Source organism: Amphiura filiformis, chromosome 3 (assembly GCF_039555335.1).
Source record: "Amphiura filiformis chromosome 3, Afil_fr2py, whole genome shotgun sequence".
Lineage (NCBI taxonomy): Eukaryota > Metazoa > Echinodermata > Ophiuroidea > Amphilepidida > Amphiuridae > Amphiura > Amphiura filiformis.
The window spans coordinates 17,189,530-17,210,531 of NC_092630.1; the positions used below are offsets into that span (position 1 = coordinate 17,189,530).

At 35.9% G+C, this 21,002-nt stretch overlaps 1 protein-coding gene across 1 annotated transcript; it reads right to left on the bottom strand.

Moving 5' to 3' along the window:
• Positions 1-661: 661 nt before the first annotated feature.
• Positions 662-19,608, bottom strand: LOC140147099 (hyalin-like). The gene is made up of 15 exons (XM_072168873.1): positions 19,596-19,608; positions 18,830-19,153; positions 16,274-16,597; positions 13,025-13,279; positions 11,552-11,821; positions 10,098-10,373; positions 9,482-9,757; positions 8,551-8,826; positions 7,645-7,920; positions 5,628-5,903; positions 4,423-4,698; positions 2,429-2,704; positions 1,768-2,043; positions 992-1,267; positions 662-669 (listed from the first exon to the last, which is right to left on the bottom strand). Exons 1-15 carry the CDS (start codon positions 19,606-19,608, stop codon positions 662-664), a joined length of 3,678 nt encoding a protein of 1,225 aa, XP_072024974.1.
• Positions 19,609-21,002: the final 1,394 nt, after the last annotated feature.

A 21,002-nucleotide genomic window follows, 5' to 3' on the forward strand; every position in this document is an offset into this window, starting at 1 on the left:
CTACACGTAACATACATTTTTTGCTACAAATGCTTAGTACTATTTTTATTTTTAAAACGCACATACGCTGTACGTGATTTGTTTTCATTATGTTTTTGGCTCATTTCGTTGTTGAATTGTATAATTCACTTCTTAAAGTTGTTGAATTGCATAATTCACTTCTTAGTGGTCTTAAAGTGTCTCTCTGTTTGGGAGAGGGAGGAGAGGCTGCTTACCTCCAGTGACTGTAACTGTTAGAGTATCAGACGATGTGAGACCGCAATTGTCAGTGGCTGTCGCTGTCACAGATGTCACTCCAGCTGGATATGTTGCACATATTTGATTTCCTTGAGGAGTGAATTGAATTAATCCACTGTTGTATCTCACATTTGGAGTTCCTAAATTATCTGTTGCTGTGCATTGGTTGAAACACACTTGTGTGTTAGCTTGTCCACATTGAACTTGGGAACTGACATCTTGTCCGCAGAAAATACTTGGCGGGACCTGGTCACCTGTATAGTGTGTAATGATAAATTGTTGTGTTTTTTTGGTCACCAATATTTCAGATTAAAAAACGAAGGTGTTAATTTTACAAAATTTGGATTTGCTTCAAAACAAGCAAAGAGATCAAAAGTTGCACATTTCCTGCAAATTGAAGAAGTTTCACAAGTGTTTCCATATTTTAGTTGTCTGTATGAAACAGAATAGAAACACAGGTTGGCAAAAAATAAATAAAAACAAAGTTAACATAATGTATGTTTAAAATCGTTCCCAGATTTTTTAAATGTCGAATAATGATCCAATAGAAGACAATGGTTAATTTCAACTACACGTAGCATAAATTCTTTGCTACAAATGCTTAGTACTATTTTTAGTTTTTAAACCCATATGGGCTGTATGTGATTTGTTTTTATTAATATGTTTTTGGCTCCTTTTGTTGTTGGATTGTATAAATTCACTTCTTAATGATCAGACAAGTGTCTTGTTTGGGAGAGGGAGAGAGGCTGCTTACCTCCAGTGACTGTAACTGTTAGAGTATCAGTCGATGTGAGACCGCAATTGTCAGTGGCTGTTGCTGTTACAGATGTCACTCCAGCTGGATATGTTGCACATATTTGATTTCCTTGAGGAGTGAATTGAATCAATCCACTGTTGTATCTCACATTTGGAGTTCCTAAATTATCTGTTGCTGTGCATTGGTTGAAACACACTTGTGTGTTAGCTTGTCCACACTGAACTTGGGAACGGACATCTTGTCCACAGAAAATACTCGGTGGGACCTGATCACCTGTATAGTGTGTAATGATAGATTTTCATGGTTTATTGGGGGTCACCTTTATTTCAGATTATAAAACATGGGGTGTTTTTTTATACAACATTTGGATTTATTTCAAAACATGCAAAGAGATCAAAGGTTGCACCTTTTGTGCAAATTGAAGAAGTTTCACAACTGTTTCCATATTTTCATTATGAAACAAAATAAAAACACAGGTTTGCAAAAATTAACAAAAAAGAAGTAAACATAATGTATGTTTAATGTCGTTCCCAGATTTTTTTGAAATGACGAATAGTGATCCAACAGAAGACTACGATTAATTGCAGCTACACGTAACATAAATTCTTTGCTACAAATGCTTAGTACTATTTTAAGTTTTAAAACGACTAATCTGTATGTGATTTGTTTAAAAAAATGTTTTTGGCTCCTTTCGTTGTTGAATTGTATTAATTCAGTTCTTAATGCTCAGACAAGTTTAATTCAGTTTGGGAGAGGGAGGAGAGGCTGCTTACCTCCAGTGACTGTAACTGTAAGAGTATCAGACGATGTAAGACCGCAATTGTCAGTGGCTGTTGCTGTTACAGTTGACACTCCAGCTGGATAGGTTGCACACTGTTGATTTCCTTGAGGAGTGAATTGAATTGATCCACTGCTGTATCTTACATTTGGAGTTCCTAAATTGTCTGTTGCTGTGCATTGGTTGAAACACACTTGTGTGTTAGCTTGTCCACACTGAACTTGGGAACTGACATCTTGTCCGCAGAAAATACTCGGCGGGACCTGGTCACCTGTAAAGTGTGTAATGATAAAATGTTATGTTTTTCGGTCACCTATATTTCAGATTAAAAAATAGGGATGTTATTTTTTTTTAGAAACACAGGTCTGCAAAAATTAACAAAAAAGAAGTATAATGTATTTTTAAGGTCGTTCCCAGATTTTATGAAATGACGAATAGTGATCCAACAAAAGACGACGATTAATTGCAGCTACACGTAGCATAAATTCTTTGCTACAAATTCTTAGTACTATTTTTAGTTTTAAAACGCATATACGCTGTACGTGACTTTTTAAATATTATGTGTTTGGCTCCTTTTGTTGTTGAATTGTACAATTTACTTCTTAATGCTCAGACAAGTGTCTTTCTGGTTGGGAGAGGGAGGAGAGGCTGCTTACCTCCAGTGACTGTAACTGTTAGAGTATCAGACGATGTGAGACCACAATTGTCAGTGGCTGTTGCTGTTACAGATGTCACTCCAGCTGGATATGTTGCACATATTTGATTTCCTTGAGGGGCGAATTGAATTAATCCACTGTTGTATCTCACATTTGGAGTTCCTGAATTATCTGTTGCTGTACATTGGTTGAAACACACTTGTGTGTTAGCTTGTCCACACTGAACTTGGGAACTGACATCTTGTCCGCAGAAAATACTCGGCGGGACCTGGTCACCTGCGATGGAATAAAAATAAATATACTTGCACATTTTGACTTTCATATGAAACGGGATTGAAATACCTTCATGAAACGTAATAGGTTTGGAGTAAACAGTCATGAACAGTATGTACTCATCGATTATATAAAATACTGTCGTTTGTACATGCGTATTAAGCAAAAGCGATTGGAGAGTGCTAGGGAGCGTAAAAGCGCATTGTTCTCTAAAAAAGATGAACGCGGCAACAATTAAACGCAGACACCCTCTAGCTAAAAGAAAAGAAAAGACCCTCCCGAAAAAAAAAAAAACACAGTAACTTCTTTATTAGCTACATGCAGATATTGCGTTTTTCTTTGGAAGCAGATAAAGATATAGTGTCTGTTGTTTTATTTACTTGCAGATGATGTATTTGTAATTTGAGAATAGACTGATTAAACTATACTTTATCTCCCAAATATAAGTGCAGTACGATGTTTTCCTGTAGATACTACATTTTGATTGTTTAAGGAGCTACTATTAAAACAATATTGAAAGCAATGTTGTAACATTTCCGTAAGAAATAGATTTGTATTTTGTGATGTGCCCTGAGTAATTTAATTTGATGATTTATCTTTGTGTACAGAATTACATGAGTGATGACATTTTGGGGGGAATTCCGGGGGGAATTCCCCTCTTAAATTGAGCAAAACAAATTGAATCATATCTAATTTTGAATATTTGGAAACCCCCTTGAGATTGTAAAATGAAGATGACCTCACGGGATTCCCCTCAGGAAATGATGTCATGTGAAAGGTTAATGTTATAATTAAGGCTTGGGAATTTCCAAGATCACATTTGGCTATTAATATTTGGGATTTCCCACTGCTTGGTATATAAGAAAAGGTAAAAGGAAAAGGAAAAGAAAATTCTTCACAGTTTATAGTGTTGATCTGGGCTAGCTAGCTAATATGCTTACAGTCCAATTCCTTCAACGAAAGGAAATTGCTAACCAGAAATATTTTACGTAGTCAATGCACTACTGCCTGCCAGTGTTGTCGGAGAAGATCTAGAATACGCCAAAGAACGCACTTCTTCCAAGAAATGAATATATATTCTTCTGCCGATTTGCTGAAGTCTGGTGAATGGAGCAACACAACTGTCAATATAAGTGGGGACAACTGCATCGCAGTCCTGCTTCCTGAAGATATTGTGTGAAAGGTGGAAATAGCACCATAGCAGCGCAAGTAGTTAAGTTTGGAGAAAGCAGCGCAAGGAGATAACGGTTTGGAGAAAGCAACGCCATTTTTGTGTGAGGATTTCATACTTAAGGATATTTATAAACGCAAGTGTTCACTGGACTTCGCTGATTTTCGCAGGACAAGTGAATAAGGATATATTACATCAGTCGTCCAGAACATTGCAAGAACTTTATGATCACCAAGAAGAAGAATGCTGGCTAAGTACTAAATAGTTAAAGAGTGATTATATTTGATTATTGTGTATGTGCATTTGTTGTCATATATTGTACCAATCATAACTTGCTTTCAATTAAAGACTTAGATTTTGTTAGCTTAATCAAACAGTGTATTTGTGTCGTGCATTCGTGTGAGTTCGGGTAAAAGGTGATTTTGGCCTTGAGTCAAGTACGGCTCGTAACAATTTCTTTTCCACTAAAATGTTAGTTTTTACTCTCAGATATGTCCTCCTTTTAATTTTTGATCCTTTTCACATTATGTAATTCTACAATATTCCTCACCTCCACTGACTGTAACTGTGAGAGTATCAGACGATGTGAGACCACAATTGTCAGTGGCTGTTGCTGTTACAGTTGACACACCAGCTGGAAAGGTTGCACACTGTTGATTTCCTTGAGGAGCGAATTGAATTGATCCACTGCTGTATCTTACATTTGGAGCTCCTAAATTGTCTGTTGCTGTGCATTGGTTGAAACACACTTGTGTGTTAGCTTGTCCACATTGAACTTGGGAACTCACATCTTGTCCGCAGAAAATACTTGGCGGGACCTGGTCACCTGCGATGGAATAAAAAATAAATAGCTAAAATAAATAGCTAAAATAAATAGCTAAAATAAATAGCTAAAATAAATAGCTAAAAGAAAAGAAAAGACCCTCCCCCTAAAAAACCCACAGCAATTTCTTTATTAGCTACAAGCAGTAAGCAAATGAAAAGATAGTGTCCGTTGTTTTATTTACTTGCAGATGATGAATTTGTAATATAAGAATAGACTGATTAAAATATATCTATCTCCCAAATATAAATGCAGTACTTTTACGATGTTTTCCTGTAGATACTATATTTTGTTTCTTTAAAGAGCTACCATTAAAGCAATATGTTGTAATGTTTAAAGCAATGTTGTATCATTTCCGTAAGAAATTTGTATTTGTATTTATTTTCCACAAACAGTGTACTTCGGTTATATTTATAAATGCGCTTTTATAAATACGCACGTGACCCATGGGTACGACATACCAAGGAACTCTTTAGATAAATATCATCGAATTTTTAAAAGTATTAATTGAATTGCAAAATTATTACACATGTTGCAATTCCGAATTTGTAATATGTTATCAAAAACAACATTTTGAAAGTATTTGATGACGGAAAAAATATTCAACGACGGAAACGTTTACAATATAATCACAAAGTTGAACAAAACAGACAATTTTGCTGCACAGCAGTCTCATGTTGTCCCGCCTTTGCATTCAAATGTATAGGAAGACCACTCGCTATGTAGAAAGTCACTTCGAGACTTACTGTCTATAAGCTGTTATGGTAGCGTGGTGGTGGTCACGTGCGTATTGATAAAAGCGCATTTATAAATATAACCGAAGTACACTGACAAAAGTTAGTTTTCACTCTCAGGTATGTCCCCTTTTTATTTAGTTTTTAAAAATCATTTTCACATTATGTAATCCTGTAAAATTCTATAATATTCCTCACCTCCACTGACTGTAACTGTAAGAGTATCAGACGATGTGAGACCACAATTGTCAGTGGCTGTTGCTGTTACAGCTGACACTCCAGCTGGAAAGGTTGCACACTGTTGATTTCCTTGAGGAATAAATTGAATTGATCCACTGCTGTATCTTACAGTAGGAGTTCCTAAATTGTCTGATGCTGTGCATTGGTTGAAACACACTTGTGTGTTAGCTTGTCCACACTGAACTTGAGAACTTACATCTTGTCCACAGAAAATACTTGGCGGGACTTGGTCACCTGCGATGGAATAAAAAATAAATATATTATTGCCCATTTTGGCTTTCATATGAAACGGGATTGAAATACCCTCATGAAACGTAATAAGTTTGGAGTAAACAGTCATGAACAGTGTGTACTCATTGATTATATAAAATACTGTCGTCTGTACATGGGTATTAAACAAAAGAGATTGGGGAGTGCTAGAGAGCGTATAAACGCATTGCTCTCTAAAAAGATGAACACCATGAACACGGTAACAATTAGACGCAGACACTCTCTAGCTAAAAGAAAAGAAACTAGACTTAGCTGTGGTCTAAGACCACGAACACAGCCGTGTTGTGACCCCATAATGACCTTTGACCCTAAAATCTACGAAAACCCCACAGGCATTGCCTTATGTCAATGCATGTGTGCACATAGCATCACTCTGCCATGTTATTTGTGACAGAAGGGACATTTTGAATGTTTTTTGTCTTGGACCGGAAGTGATCCCTTAATGACCTTTGACCCCAAATAAAAAATATCACATATACATTAGGTAAATATAATTCATGTGTGCACATACCGTCACTCTCCTATGTTTTTCTTAGCTAATAAAATTGTTTGAAGGAATTTGGTTTTATACCGGAAGTGACCCCTTAATGACCTTTGACCTCAAACAAAAAAATACCACATATACATAAGGTAAACATAATTCATGTGTGCACATACCGTCACTCTCCTATTTATAAATTTTTTTGAAGGAATTTGCTTTTATACCGGAAGTGACCCCTTAATGACCTTTGACCTCAAATCTGTGTATGATTCATAGACACTGGGTAATAGCAATGCATATGTGCAAGTTGCGTCACCGTCCTATGTAATTTGTGGGAGAAGTAGCATATTGAAGCTTTTTCGTTTTATACCGGAAGTGACCCCTTAATGACCTTTGACCTCAAATAAAAAAATACCACATATACATTAAGTTGATATAATTCATGTGTGCACATACCGTCACTCTACTATGATTTTCTTAGCTAATAAAATTTTTTGAAGGAAATTGGTTTTATACCGGAAGTGACCCCCTTAATGACCTTTTAACCTCAAATCTATGTACGATTTATAGACAATAACAATGCATGTGTGCAAGTGGCGTTACTGTCCTACGAAATTTGTGGGAGAAGTAGCATTTTGAGTTGAAATCACGTTTTTGACCATTGTGACCCCTACGTGACCATTGACCCCACGAAATTCATGTGACATGTAGGGGCCTGGTCAGTGATGATAGTGACCAAGTTAGGTCAAAATCGATGAATGTATGTAAATGCTAGAGCAAATGTAATGGTCGGCAGAAGAAGAAAGAAAGAAGAAAGAAGAAAGAAGGTCCTGTAAGAAAAAAGACACAGCCGTGACTAACGTCAACGGCTGTGTAAAGATCCCCTTCCCCAAAAAAACCACAGTAACTTCTTTATTAGCTACAAGCAGATATTGCGTTTTCTTTGGAAGCAGATATAAAGATAGTGTCTGTTGTTTTATTTACTTGATATATCTATCTCCCAAATATCCAAATATAAATGCAGTACTTCTACGATGTTTTCCTGTAATTACTACATTTTGTTGTTAAAAGGAGCTACCATTGAAGCAACATTGAAAGCAATATTGTAACATTTGCGTAAGAAATAGATTTTCCACAAAAGTTAGTTTTAACTCTCAGGTATGTCCCCTTTTTAAAAATCTTTTTCACATTATATAATCCTGAAAATTCTATACTGTTTCTTACCACCACTGACTGTAACTGTAAGGCTGTCAGACGATGTGAGGCCACAATTGTCAGTGGCTGTTGCTGTTACAGCAGACACTCCAGCTGGAAAAGTTGCACACTGTTGATTTCCTTGAGGAGTGAATTGAATTGATCCACTACTGTATCTTACATTTGGAGTTCCTAAATTGTCGGTTGCTGTGCATTGGTTGAAACACACTTGTGTGTTAGCTTGTCCACACTGAACTTGGGAACTCACATCTTGTCCGCAGAAAATACTTGGCGGGACCTGGTCACCTGCGATTGAATAAAAATAAATATATTATTGCACATTTTGTTGGCTTTCATGTGAAACGGGATTGAAATACCCTCATGAAACGTAATAAGTTTGGAGTAAACAGTCATGAACAGTGTGTACTCATTGATTATATAAAATACTGTCGTCTGTACATGCGTATTAAACAAAAGAGATTGGGGAGTGCTAGAGAGCGTATAAGCGCATTGCTCTCTAAAAAGATGAACACCATGAACTCCATGAACACGGCAACAATTAGACGCAGACACTCTCTAGCTAAAAGAAAAGAAAAGATCCCCTTCCCCCCAAAAAAAACACAGTAACTTCTTTATTAGCTACAAGCAGATATTGCGTTTTCTTTGGAAGCAGATATAAAGATAGTGTCTGTTGTTTTATTTACTTGATATATTTATCTCCCAAATATAAATGCAGTACTTCTACGATGTTTTCCTGTACATACTGCATTTTGTTGTTAAAAGGAGCTACCATTGAAGCAACATTGAAAGCAATATTGTAACATTTGCGTAAGAAATAGATTTTCCACAAAAGTTAGTTTTAACTCTCAGGTATGTCCCCTTTAAAAAAATCTTTTTCACATTGTGTAATCCTGAAAATTCTATACTGTTTCTTACCACCACTGACTGTAACTGTAAGGCTGTCAGACGATGTGAGGCCACAATTGTCAGTGGCTGTTGTTGTTACAGCAGACACTCCAGCTGGAAAAGTTGCACACTGTTGATTTCCTTGAGGAGTGAATTGAATTGATCCACTACTGTATCTTACATTTGGAGTTCCTAAATTGTCGGTTGCTGTGCATTGGTTGAAACACACTTGTGTGTTAGCTTGTCCACACTGAACTTGGGAACTCACATCTTGTCCGCAGAAAATACTTGGCGGGACCTGGTCACCTGCGATTGAATAAAAATAAATATATTATTGCACATTTTGTTGGCTTTCATGTGAAACGGGATTGAAATACCCTCATGAAACGTAATACGTTTGGAGTAAACAGTCATGAACAGCGTCGATTATATAAAATACTGTCGTTTGTACATGCGTATTAAACAAAACATATTGGAGAGTTCTAGAGAGCGTATAAGCGCATTGCTCTCTAAACAGATGAACATGGCAACAATTAGATTCAGACACTCTCTAGCTAAAAGAAAAGAAAAGATCCCCTCCCCAAAAACCACAGTAACTTGTTTATTAGCTACAAGCAGATATTGCGTTTTTCTTTGGAAGCAGATAAAGATATAGTGTCTGTTGTTTTATTTACTTGCAGATTATATATTTGTAATTTGAGAATAGACTGATTAAAATATACTTTATCTCCCAAATATAAGTGCAGTACGATGTTTTCCTGTAGATACTACATTTTGTTTGTTTAAGGAGCTATCATTGAAGCAATATTGAAAGCAATATTGTAATATTTCCGTAAGAAATAAATTTGTATTTCTTTTCCACAAAAGTTAGTTTTCACTCTCACATATGTCCCCTTTCAATTAATTAAAAAAAATCTTTTTCACATTATGCAACCCTGGAAAATTCTATACTGTTCCTTACCACCACTGACTGTAACTGTGAGAGTATCAAACGATGTGAGGCCACAATTGTCAGTGGCTGTTGCTGTTACAGCAGACACTCCAGCTGGAAAAGTTGCACACTGTTGATTTCCTTGAGGAGTGAATTGAATTGATCCACTGCTGTATCTTACATTTGGAGTTCCTAAATTGTCTGTTGCTGTGCATTGGTTGAAACACACTTGTGTGCTAGCTTGTCCACACTGAACTTGGGAAGTTACATCTTGCCCACAGAATATACTTGGCGGGACCTGATCACCTGCGATTGAAAATAAATTATATTAATTACTGCAACTTTTGAGCTCTCATATGAAAGGGATTGAATACCCTTATGCAACCTTATTGAATGGAAGTAGATTAAATCATGGTGAAAATAGCAAATAATGAAATCCTATAATCCATCTTTAATTTTTGACCAATTACGTCGATCGCTTTTGCTAACGCAACAAAAAACACTCTGTTCATAAATTATTGCTTTATAGCTAATCGCTTATTGACCAGCGACGGAGTGTAAAGTCAGGCAAATACATAGAAAGATGAACCATACCACCCGTAACAGTTACTGTTAATTGGCAACTGTCTTCTAAAATGTTCCTTACCTCCACTGACTGTAACGGTAAGAGTATCAAACGATGTGAGACCGCAGTTGTCAGTGGCTGTTGCTGTTACAATTGACACTCCAGCTGGATAGGTTGCACACTGTTGATTTCCTTGAATAGTGAATTGAATTGATCCACTGCTGTATCTTACAGTTGGAGTTCCTAAATTGTCTGTTGCTGTGCATTGGTTGAAACACACTTGTGTGCTAGCTTGTCCACACTGAACTTGTGAAGTTACATCTTGTCCGCATGATATACTTGGCGGGACCTGGTCACCTGCGATTGAATAAAAATAAATATATTATTGCACATTTTGGTGGTCGTATGAAACGGGATTGAAATACCCTCATGAAACGTAATATTTTGAGAGTAAATAGTTATGAACAGTATGTGCTCTTCGACTATATAAAATACTGTTGTTTTGTATATTGTAACATTTCCATAAAAATAGATTAGCATTTTCTTTTCCATAAAATGTTTGCTTTGACTGCTGTCAGATAATGTCCCTTTTTAATTTTGAGCCGAATAACTGAAGTATAGCAAAGGAAATTGGTATTTACTACCAGTAAGATGTCCCTAGCGCGTGTCACTCCGTTCTAAATACATAGAAAGATGAATATTACCATATTAAACAGGACTGAAATACCCTCATTACCCTCATGAAACGTAATAGGTTTGGAGTAAACGTCAAGAACAGTATGTGCTCATCGATTATATAAAATACTGTCGTTTTGTACATGCGTATTAAACAAGATTGGGGAGCGCTAAGGAGCATAAAAGCGCATCACCCAAAGGAAATTGAAATTTAATACCAGCGCCTATGTCGCTAATGAGCGACGAGGTAGCGGCCTTTTACCAACGCAACACAAAGAACCTTACTCTCATTGGTTTATAGCTAATCAGCGACGTAGTGTAAATTCAGCTAAATAGATAGAAAGTTTATTCAACAACTCTTCCTATGCATTTGTACAGGAAGCGTTGTTAATCCGTGATGAATCCACTGTCCAGTAGCGTATACGAGAACGCAAGGTTACGCGTACGCGTTACGCATAAGCGCGTAAAATTCGTCATGCCTGGAATGTATGCGTAAACATAAACTCTCTTATGTTGGCGTTAGCAGCTAAATATTACCGCTTTATTCTTTAGTTTTATTGCTGTTATCAACAGAAAAATACCGCGATCTTCTTGTAAGGTTGAGAAGCAATGACAAAGGATATTCTGAATGAAAGAATCATGTGAATTAGACATCTTTAGCTTGTTTCGTTGTTGAAAGGGATTCAATCATGTTTCACCGTTGTTCATCACCGATTAACAACTCGCTCGCGTCTGCGTGGTTTACTTCGCTCGGGCAGCTAAAGCTGCCCTCGCGAAGTAAACCACTCAGACGACGCGGACGCATCGTTGTTAATCGGTGATGAACAACGGTGAAACATGATTGAATCCCTAAATCTTACCACCCGTAACAGTTGCTGTGAATTGGCAACTAACTGTCTGACCAGTCGAATCCCTAGCAGTAGCAGTAACTTGGGTCAATCCAGCTGGAAACGTTGCTGAAACCTGGTTTGGGTTTTGAGTATTGAACACAATAGAACCACTATTGTATGTGATCGTTACCAATCCCACTCCGTTTGCAGCGGTTGCGGCAGGGAAAGTTAAGAAAGATGTGCCTTGGCCACAACTAACTTGACTGTTTTGGTTTGGAGGGCATGTAATTAATAGGTTTGCTGTATTATAAATCGAAATAGAAAAAATAACATTATTATCAAAATAATGGCAAAAATGGTTGAAAATGATCTTTCATATGGAAAGGTTTCTATACAAAAACTATTCTGTTATAAGCCATCATGCGCACAGTTTCCACCTCGATATACCTGAGCACACATTTTCATCCAACAGCTTCCAAGCAGAGAACAACAAGCAGTGAATGTCTCCACCGCAGTCTTTGATTACACTACACGGTTGAGTGCATAGCAATGTGAGAGCCGTGGAGCCTCTAGCTGAAAAATTGGCCTTTTTGATTGGTTTTTGTCGAAACCTCAAGTGTTCCCTTCATCCAATCAGACTTTTTTTTTAAATATCAAACGAAAGCTAACACTTCCCCCTAAAATTACTTTTCGTCACTAGGTCAACAGATAACGCAATTCAATATTAATTATAGCAAGGCGAATGTGGTAAATCTGTTGAAAACTGCCTATCCAAGCACATTTTTTGACCAAAACGTAGGTTTTAAAAGTAAAAACTTCAAGTGTTCCTTACAATATTTGTCAAATTAAATGTCATTAAATGAAAAAGCACACTTATATTGTCTATACACTAGCGTCACTAGAATGAACAATGGCCAATTGTCTTTAAATTGCAAATCTTGTGCAAAAATTTACTATTTTCGTCTGTTTTGTCACACGGTTGTAAATTCAATGAACTATGACTTTGCTAAAAGAGCGCTTACAAATTGATATGTTTCAAAAATTATATATAAAAAGTTTGGTTTTCGGCCAAATTTTAACCATTTTTGGTGCGAATTTTCTCAAACTTGGTCATAATTCAAAAATATAAAAAAACTGGTGCTAGATATTTTTATCTAGTTTTAAAAAATTGGGCCAAAGCCGTTTTTTGGAATTTTCTCCGAAATGAATGAATTCATTAAGTCTTTGCCATTCTAAATATGTATACTTCTATACACTTTAGACCAACAATTTAGCAGTTATGAGGTCCAAAGGTTTCCGCAATTCCAGGGTTACCACCCTTAAGTACAAAAATTATAGTTTCATGAAAAATGTTCTATTTTGTCTTTAATACATGGCTACTAACAAATGCGCAACAAACTGAATTTGGATGCTTTTTACAATATTTTTTGAATGAAGAAAAAAAATCACCGAACGTGCCTTAACGTACTGCTTCAATAAATTACAGACCATTCAAATAATTACCTGTAACAATGTAGTTGTATGTACAAGTCACTGCATTTCCATTTGTATCTCTCACAGTCAAAGTTACCGTATTTGTTCCTACTTGGAATCCTTGTAGAAAGTGTGTCGTAGCCTGATTGAACTGGAATGTACCAATATCTTGACCGTTATAGGTATATGTGTAGGTTACCACAGCACCGAGTGGGAAGTTGAATGTGGGACGAGCAAAACTAGTTGATGTTTGTGTCGAACTAACAGGATTAGGACAGACAACACCTGTAAACAGAAAACAGTACAGCTTGTCGTTATTTTTTAATAATAATAATAATAATAATAATAATAATAATAATAATAATAATAATAATAATAATAATAATACTAATATTAAATTTTCAGTTTCTTATAGTACCAAACATTTACAAAGCTGGATTTTGCAGAAAATCCCATTGAAATTGAACAACCAATTCCAAAGATATGAGCAATTAAAGAGTTTCCAAAACAATAGGAAACAAAAAGAAACATTTCCTTTGTTTGGCTATATCTCAAAATCAATATTTCCAAGTTCCGACTGATTTTGCTTGATCGCATCACATATTAATAATAATGATAATAATATGCCGAAGACATAAAGAAGATGCAGTGTATTCCAAAAGGATGGCAAAAGTATTCTTCCCCTAACTTTCACTGCACAAAATCCATTGTTGCTACCAATTTTAGATTGCTAATATTGCTAATAATTATTGAATGTTAATATGATACTACAATGTTTTTTAAACATGGTAAAGGATGTGGAATGCACCAATATTTATTACTTTGAGACACCCAGTACATTGATGTCAACAAATGACACATTGTGGTGTGTGTCTGGGGTGTGTGGGTGTGTGTGTGTGGGGGGGGGGGGTGTGCATGTTATGTTACGTACAATCCAACTAACACTAGTTCTATCGAAATATGACAGGTACATTTCCGGCATTATCAGTGTTGGGTACAAAAAAGCTTGCAACCAGTCAACCTTGATGGCAACAAGCTATGCTTATTGAATGCATGTTATTGGACTTTGCCATTGGAGATGTGAGTAATTTGGCGCATACTGTAGCTTTACTCCGGCTTTACTTAAGTCTCCCAGATACAATCAACCTAATAGCAGCAATATATGGTCAATTCCAGCCAAAGCGGGCCAAAATTCTCTCTGGGGGCCATTTTGAAAATGTTTTCCTTTTCAATTCTAGACTTATCAAATGAGACGATCATGTCTAGTGAATCATCAGGTGGAAGTGCCATCGGATTGAAAAATAACTTTTCTTGCTAGACCAAATAAAGTGTTAAATGCGCATATGCATGTTACCCACGAATTCAAGCATTTTTCACCTGTTGTACGCCATAAAATTTAATTTTCTTTAATATCTTTCAATATTTTATGTGTGACTCATATACACTAGAAATCGGTGAAGACTTTGAACGTAAAATAGAATTTTATTACATATATCTACAAAGAAATATTTTGGTTATTACAAATTTTAAGAAAGAACCAGGTGTACAGTTAAGATTGTGTCAATTCTTCGAACTCTTTCCAAAGTGGCTGTCATTTAACATTACTGTATTATTTCGAAAGATTAGAATAAATGCTTCATATAAATATAAAGTTAGATTTTGTATCTCGTCGCAGGATGAGGATCTCGGATGGATTCGTGGGTAACAGCGTCTGGAAAATAGCAATTCCTATTAAAACATTTTAATAAAAATAAAAAATACTTTTCCGTATGTCAATAATTCAGGCTGCAATGGCACTAAAATGAATTTTAATCAAAATACAGACTACATGGAATATTTAGAATGGATCATTATGGCATTTTGGGTATAAAAATTTTGAGAATAATGAAGTTGCCGAATTCAAATAGACAGAGCAAACAGTTTTATATTATTATTTTAGTAAAATCATTCCATATTTTCATGCAGCAATATTCTATTAACTCGTGTTTGACAGTTCCTATGAACTAAAACACTATCAATACATTGTTAACTATAATTTAAGTAGGGATTCGTGGGTAACCAAAATGTTCGTGGGTAACACATATTTGAAGGTATGTATTGGTAAGCGGCAAAATAGAAAATATTACAGAAGGTTGGAAACCACCATGCAGTTATTCCTCCATTGTGTTTCAATGATTCCGGTTTCTCTAACCAATTGCATTTACCCAAAAAATGGTAATTTAGGATAATCAATCAAAACTTCATGATACAGCTTCAGTATACCTTCGAGAGGACGCTATTAAACAGGACTGTTTTGGAACCTATTTCGCATGTTTTCAAAATGTTAAGATGCATAAGAAACATATAATTTACGAGTAAATCCTTGGATTCGTGGGTAACGCCGAATTCGTGGGTAAAGCTATAAGTACTATAGTACCGTTTGGGGTTTGCGTTTCTTAGGTGTATAAACTGTAAGTACTGTCAAAATTATAGCATACCCATGGCTTGAATATGTGCTGATTTAAACTTAAAATAGACAATCTCCTTATTTTTCAGGGTTAGCATCTATTCGGGATTCGTGGGTAACAAAAGTTTAAACCGTCGTAGATTCTTTTTTAAAGCGGTGAACGTATTTTTACGATTTACAATTTTAAGCGCTTGTCAAACTAAATTCAGTGTCCAAAGTCATTAAATGTTTATTTAAGTTATGGCAATTATATTTGCTGGACTCGTGGGTAACAGTTGATACGTGGGTAACGTCAAATTTGATTTTATGGAATTTTATGGGTAAAACGTATTTGCATAAAATAATCACTTGGACCTCAGAATTATAGAACGAAACTTCGTTTCATGATATAGTCATTTATGGCATATTCACTTAACATTTTCAGAACGATCATTTTATTTTTGATACGCGGGTAACAAAATTATTAGCCAAATTGACTTAATGGCCTCTAGAGTCCACAAACTTTGGTGGAATTCAATCGTTTTACATATGATGAGAGATCATGCAAACGTCTTTCTAACGGTAATAATTTCATTTTGATTGAAGGACATTCAATGACATATATGGTGCTTTATCTTTGAATTCGTGGGTAACGCCAATTCATTTAAGCTATCATAACTTGTCCCCTGGTATGACTTGCTAGTAAAGGCCTATATGCACAAAGAGAGCACATTGGACGTGACATGATATGCTCCATCAATAACGTGATTTCCTTTATTAATGACATTTTAAAGTGGAAAGTTAACATAGAGAGAATTTTGTCCCGCTTTCGCTGGAATTGACCATATACTCACATAATCTGAAGTACGTAAATGTGCAGGTTGCAGTATTTCCGGCATTATCAGTTGCAGTGACCGTTACTGTGTTTGATCCACATGGTAGATTATTCAAAGAATGCGTTTGTTGTGTAGATTGAATTGTTGTCAAGAGTTGGTTGTTAACTGGTGGGGTTACATCGAAGTTGCTGTATCTATATGCCAGCTGAACGTTAGCATTGTTGGGGAAACTCGAGAGTGATGGACTGCTGAAGCTGACTTGAGATGAAGGGTTTGGTGACAAAGGATTCAAACGGTTTTGAGCAAAAGCGTTGGTAGGATCCGGACAGGCTACCGTTGGTACTGTAAGTAAAAAAATCATCATACTTTTTTCTTTCAATACTATTTGTACATTTAATTTTAGTCCAATTTATGACTTTTATTAAATACACTACTAGTTGGCCTACAAATTACTGTTGGGCGCAATGCAAAACTTATTAATATGAAAATCAAAGGAAATTTCAACTGACACTAAAATCGAGTACTATAACCATATCGACTGACACCGTCTGGTGTCAATGGCTCAGAATAGCCCATCAGCGCCCCACGTGTCAGATATTAAAATATATCGAGTATAATTCTATCAGTTTCAACATGTAAAAAAATTAACAATAACATTAACATTAACAATAACATTTGGGATGTGTCTTAAGTTCTTCAACGCACCGTAAGTATGGAAGTCCAAACCAATCGCAATAATAAGTATTCCATATAATTGCTGCTGGGATCGTTTAGGTATTACAACGTGTAATGTATGGACTAGCGACGTGCCGCTAATGTTAGTAAAATCGAACTCAGGTGTTTGGGACGTAAGGAATCGGACAGCAACGTTTGCACAGTAATTTTTGTGGGACCTGAGAGCACATCTGACATATCGAATTGCATTCTGAATACAAGGAATGTCGTTCTGCTATCAAATGATTTTAATTGTTTTTTAAATTTGCGATATAATCCTTGAAGTAAACTTTATAAATTTAATGATATGTACTATAAGTGTAGGCTATGTAGCTGGGATGAAAAACCCACCATCAATTGGGAAAATTTTGATCTTTTATATTGAAGATATACATTTTTTTTGTGGAAAAAATCTATATCTTGAATACAAAAGGTCAAAATTTTCATATGATGGACAGCTTTTTAGTTCAGCTACATACACTTTAAGTGTACATATCATTAGATTTATTCAATTTACTTCGAGGACTGTTAAATTTCAAAAATATCAGTTTTTAATCATATGCCTTAAAATGTATATAGGGTCCACAACTTATAAGTTCCCCCTAATACTTTTTAAAGTAAGTCGAAAAACATTTTACGAAATGTAATGTAAAAATGTAATTATTCACGAGCTTCAAATTATTAGTAACTAACAAAAGGCTAGAATAAAAGATTGGTCACACATGGGAGGCTACCACTTCAGAATAACAATGACTTACAAAAACGGATACGGATACGGAAACAGAAACTGAAAAGATAAAACGACGGCAAGGCTACCAATACCTTTTTACACATTGGCATTTTGTCAAATATTTTTTGATTTATTATAAAAAGTATTTAGGGGGGAACTTATAAGTTGTGGACCCTATATATCGCGAATTTCAAAATTATCAATTAATATCAGAAGGACATTCCTCGTATTCAGAATGCAATTCGATATGTCTGGTGTGCTCTCAGGTGAAAAATACGTGAAAACGTCGCTACCTAAACCCTTAAAACACGAGAAGAAACATACACTCTCCCATCTGATTTGTTCAGGACTGGTGCATTTTTAAAATACGCGCCGAATCAGATAAAGGATAATGGGCAATTGAACGGTGAAGTGGTAACATGCGGTTGATAAAACGCCTTATATATCCATACATGTTTCTAAAATTAAAGAGCAGTTCACATACTTCTAAACTTTGAACTAGCTCTTCATCGCAAAATAATGATTACCTCCTGTAACAATGTAGTTGTATGTACAAGACACTGTATTTCCATTTGTATCTCTCACAGTCAAAGTTACCGCATTTGTTCCCGTTGTGAATCCCTGAAGAAAGTGTGTGGTATCCTGATTGAAAGCGAATGTACCAATTGTTTGACCGTTGTAGGTGTAGGTATAGGTTACCACAGCACCCAGGGAAACGTGACAGATGGACGAGGGAAACTCGTTGATGTTAATGTCGACTGTGCAGGACTTGGACAAACAACACCTAGAAGTAACAACAAGTAGATATTCAGATTGTTATACTACTACTACCATGACTACTACAACTACCACAGCTACAGTACTACTATCATGATCATGACTATTATTTTTGAGTTCACAATGCCCAGTTCTTTTTCCACAATGGGCGTCTACATGCATAGAATAACCTTTGAGTGTGCTGGGTACAAAAACGCTCACAACTTATAGTCAACCTTGATGGCATCATACTATGTTTGTTAAATGCAGGTTATTGAACTTTGCCATGGGAGATGAGATCAATTTAGTTCATAGTGTAGCTTGATCAAAGTCTCACAGACAGAACCAACATAATAGCAGCAATATATACTCACATAGTCTGAAGTATGTAAATGTACAGGTTGCAGTATTTCCGGCATTATCAGTTGCAGTGACCGTTACTGTGTTTGATCCACATGGCAGATTATTCAAAGAATGCGTTTGTTGTGTAGATTGAATTGTTGTCAAGAGTTGGTTGCTAACTGGTGGGGTTACATCGAAGTTGCTGTATCTATATGCAAGCTGAACGTTAGCATTGTTGGGGAAGTTCGAGAGTGATGGACTGCTGAAGCTAACTTGAGATGAGGGGTTTGGTGACAATGGATTGAGACGGTTTGTAACAAAAGCGTTGGTAGGATCCGGACAGGCTACCGTTGGTACTGAAAATCAAATCATGTACTTCTTTCATCAGCAAATTATTCGACAAAAAAGTGTGTTTTTTTTTTCAAAACTTCAGCTTTGAATTTACTACAAGAACAATTTACTGACCATGTCCTATTTATATCCCCCTTCCAAGGAAAACCACAGTATCTGTTTGCTAAGTGCTAGCAAATACTACATTTTAATTTGGGAGTAGTTTGGTCAAAATATTTACGTACCGGATATTAGCACGGTATCTGCTACTTGAAGTTGCTGTATTTGGACCAAAATAACAAACCAGCATCTGTTTTGTAATTTGCCCGGGTAATTTGTTGTCAAAAATTGCGTTTTTAAACTGAATCGCGATTTTGCGATGCATCGCCCGTCGCTTTTACATTTATACTAGGACGCAAATCGCGGTGATTGCAGCAGACATAATTTGTTCAAAATCTAACAAATTACCCTCTAAAGACATGCCTCGGTGTTGATAATTATTGTACAAAAAGTTCATAATCGAGAAAATTTAATTAATTAGAAAAATAACTAAACCCGGTGGTATGCAATGTTTGGCCACTGCAGTTCATGTGACTAGCGACATTGATCGGTTCTGAGCTCTGAAAGCCAGAAAGAGCATGCGTGAGAATGCCTTTTCTGCAAAAGCGATCGAGTATAAATTCAGCTTTACGTGGGAGGGTAGATATACATACGCTTTTATACTTTGAAAGAGCAATTCATCTAAATTAAATAATTACCTCCTGTAACAATGTAGTTGTATGTACAAGACACTGTATTTCCATTTGTATCTCTCACAGTCAAAGTTACCGCATTTGTTCCGTTGTGAATCCCTGAAGAAAGTGTGTGGTATCCTGATTGAAAGCGAATGTACCAATTGTTTGACCGTTGTAGGTGTAGGTATAGGTTACCACAGCACCCAGGGGAAACGTGACAGATGGACGAGGGAAACTCGTTGATGTTAATGTCGACTGTGCAGGACTTGGACAAACAACACCTAGAAGTAACAACAAGTAGATATTCAGATTGTTATACTACCACTCTCTTAACTACTACAACTACCACAGCTAATACTATCTTGATCATTTATTATTATTATTATTATTATTATTCCACATTCCAAAAAAATACAGCACTAATTTTTTGGGATCAAGAAAATATTATCAAGTTCTGCCAAATGAAACATAGTTCATTCCTAATCATTCATTTAGTTCTAACTGGAGATGAAAGAAAAGTTCACTACAGTCAGTCTTCTCTGAAGTACAAAGTACCGACGCGGACGTACACATTGTGCCGAATTTAAAGACATGAACACCTGCAGCAGAGACACAGCACTGCGCACTGACGCGCTGTATACGCGCGCGTTGTTACTTTGTACTTCAGAGTGGACAAACTGTATTTGACTAATTTCTTGAAAAAAAGAGCCACAGACATGCATTTCCGGACTTGGAACAAGTCTAAGCATTCAAGTATATGCCGAAATGTTGCTCTATTTTTAACTTTTTTTGTGTTACTTTACTTTATTATTAGTTGTAAGAATAAAACATGTCTTTTCCAAACTTTAGAATGTATAAATTGAAATTAGATTTTGTACAAGTCTTTAGACTTGATTGTAACAGCATGTGAAAAACAACCTTATCGTGAAATTTAACTTTTATTGCCAGTTAGAACTAAATTATTAATTAGGGTTGAGCTGTGTTTCATTTGACAGAAGTTGATAATATTTTTTAATCTAAAAAATTGAGAGTAGCTGAAATCACTAAAGGTGAAAAGTCCATGTGGTAAGTGGAAATAACCGTGATTCTTTATTCTGTAAGAATCAAATTTCTTACATTAACTATTATTCATGTTTCATGT